The 2,468-nt window shown below is 35.5% G+C and overlaps 1 protein-coding gene across 1 annotated transcript in view; it reads left to right on the top strand.

Moving 5' to 3' along the window:
* Positions 1 to 520, top strand: part of LOC125678614 (uncharacterized) — a 22,983-nt gene extending 22,463 nt beyond the window's left edge. Inside the window, exon 15 of the mRNA XM_056157492.1 lies at positions 381 to 520. Coding sequence (XP_056013467.1) covers positions 381 to 427 — 47 coding nt within the window. The 3' untranslated portion in view covers positions 428 to 520. The remainder of the gene's footprint in view (positions 1 to 380) is intronic.
* The last annotated feature ends 1,948 nt before the right edge of the window (positions 521 to 2,468 follow it).

Genomic DNA, 2,468 nt, shown 5'->3' with positions numbered 1-2,468 from the left:
CTCTTGATTGCGTATTCGTTTTCGAATTTATGAGATTAATCACCGTTTGTTTCCTCCCCTTTTCACAAATATATACAAACATGATCTTCGTTTTCATTTTCATCATTTTTGAAAAAAAAGATTTTAGCAAGTGATTTTCGACTGGTCTTTTAGAAACGAATTTGCAAGTAAAATTCAAAGTCAAACTTTAAACTTTCCCCATTTTGTGAAGAACTTTAATCTAAAACGTATAATCAAGGAAAGCATTTAATTGTTAAATATTCTTTACTTGTTCTAGAAAATTATGAAAATAAATGGAATACGGAAAGGAAAAATTCACATAAAAACAACGACATCAGGGAGTACACAGTATTGTATTAAATTCTTATTTTTCTTTTCAGTTGATATTGGATATGCAGACACCATGGCTATTTACATATTTAGATAGTTTGTATATATGGTATAAGTACACTTGGAAAGTTATGTACGCACTGATAGTGCAGGATTTGAAATAAAGATTGTGTCGAGCAATATCAAAGCATAGTGTCTTTCTTTGTTTTGTTTTTCATTTACAAGTCTTTAACTCAAGTCATCAACTAGTATTTTTATGTGCAATGTAGATTTTATTTGAAATGTGTAAATACTACCTTATTCCTTTGAAAGAGCATATGAGAAAAAAAGACCATCAACCACTTGGCAGTTACATCGTATTGTGACTAAGCTTTTCGAATGTGATACGAAGAATCAACTCGCATGTTTTCTTAAAAAAAAATCAACATACTTCTATTTATAGCATATCAAAAATGCTCAGTGTGCCAGGAACGACCTAACAATCGGTATGAAACACGTCAGACAGCATTTGAACCAAATGAGGGTTGTATTGACGAACTAGATCGTTATAACGACCATAGAATGTGTGACATGCTGACTTTAAACGACACTGTTGGAACCCCTGCACCATCAACTTGTTTGTCAGTAGCCTGCTTCGATTTAAAAATTGAATATACCCAGAACAAGCTCTTGCGTATCGAATCCGTTGAGATATATAAACATCATATGCAGGTGATAATGGAATATTGCTACATAAATATGGAAAGTTGACGATGGAGAAGTTGAAATCATCCCGTCTGTCATAAAGTTGAGTTGTTAGTTTGCCGTTAATATCTACTTTCAATAAAATATCTAAGTATGAAGCAGAAGTGGACGACTCTGTGGTGTATTTTATTTCGAGTTCACTGGGATATATTGAATCGACATATGAATGAAAAGTATTATTGTTAATAGATAATACATCGTCGATATATCTAAATATCGAATTGAAGGTCACAACGAGATATTTTTTCTTCTCATGTAGAAGTTTTTGAATAAATTCTGCTTCATAGGAATATAAAAACAGGTCAGCCAACAAAGGAGCAATAAAACGTATCATTGGGTCAAATGCTGTCTGACGTGTTTCACACCGATTGTTAGGTCGTTCTTGGCACACTGATTTTAATTATAGATTATTATGGTCATCTCATTAAGATATAGGGATCACTGAGTGTGTGACCGGTCGACAAGCGATGCTTACTCATCCTTGGCACAGGCGTCGGGGCCACAAACTTATTAAAATCTCAAACTCAAACTTAAATTCACGTTTTCCGCCTCAGCAGAAAAGCTGAAATGCCGTGCCACCAAACTTTCTCAGAGTTGTCTCACGTGAGTTGAGATTTGACAAAATAACTCAATGTGTTTTCATTGTTACAAGGGGCCTTACTTTCCATAAAATTGTTGTTTACATTAACTACAACGCTTTAGCATGTACATTACATGTACTTTTCGAATCATTCAATGACGTCACCTTTAGATGCATAAGCACTTAAAGTATGGACACTACAACTCCCCGCCCCTTCTGATTTGTTTTTGCGGGAATAATTTTTTTCCGAAATGTGTGGATTCCCTGGCTATCTCATCCCAATTTCGATTTATGTAATCATTTCACGCTATTTGTAAACTTTATCTAGAGATTGGCCTTCTATTGGTATACTACTTACCACCCCCCCCCACCTCTGATAATTTTTTGCGGTGATAATTTCTTTGAAATGTGTGGATTCCCTGTCTTTCTCATCTCTTTCCAATAATATGTACAGTGTAATCAGTTCACGCTTTTTGTAAGCTTTATCGAAAGATTGGCCTTCTATCGGTATAATAAACTTGTTTAGTCTCAGGATTTCATATTCTGTGACTTCCTCTTTGGTCACCAATGGAAGAAAAAGCCCTGACCAATCAATGCACGCATGATTGTGACAAATAAAAGAGATGAGATGGGTTTTGAGTTAAAGAGACTTGAGTATGACACCATTCCGACCTGCCGCTCGCCAAATTCCTTATCTAACGCTGTAATTACTTGCAAAATGTGCCCCGAAGTCGGAACCCTGTGTGCTTACAAATTTTTGTTTCTTACCTTGGGTATTTTATCATACCCAGTGGCGGATTCAGGAGCCCCCCCC

This window comes from Ostrea edulis, chromosome 2, assembly GCF_947568905.1.
Source record: "Ostrea edulis chromosome 2, xbOstEdul1.1, whole genome shotgun sequence".
In the NCBI taxonomy this organism is placed as follows: domain Eukaryota; kingdom Metazoa; phylum Mollusca; class Bivalvia; order Ostreida; family Ostreidae; genus Ostrea; species Ostrea edulis.
The sequence above is the reverse complement of the archived record's forward strand: the minus strand, read 5'-3'. Positions and strand labels throughout refer to the sequence as shown.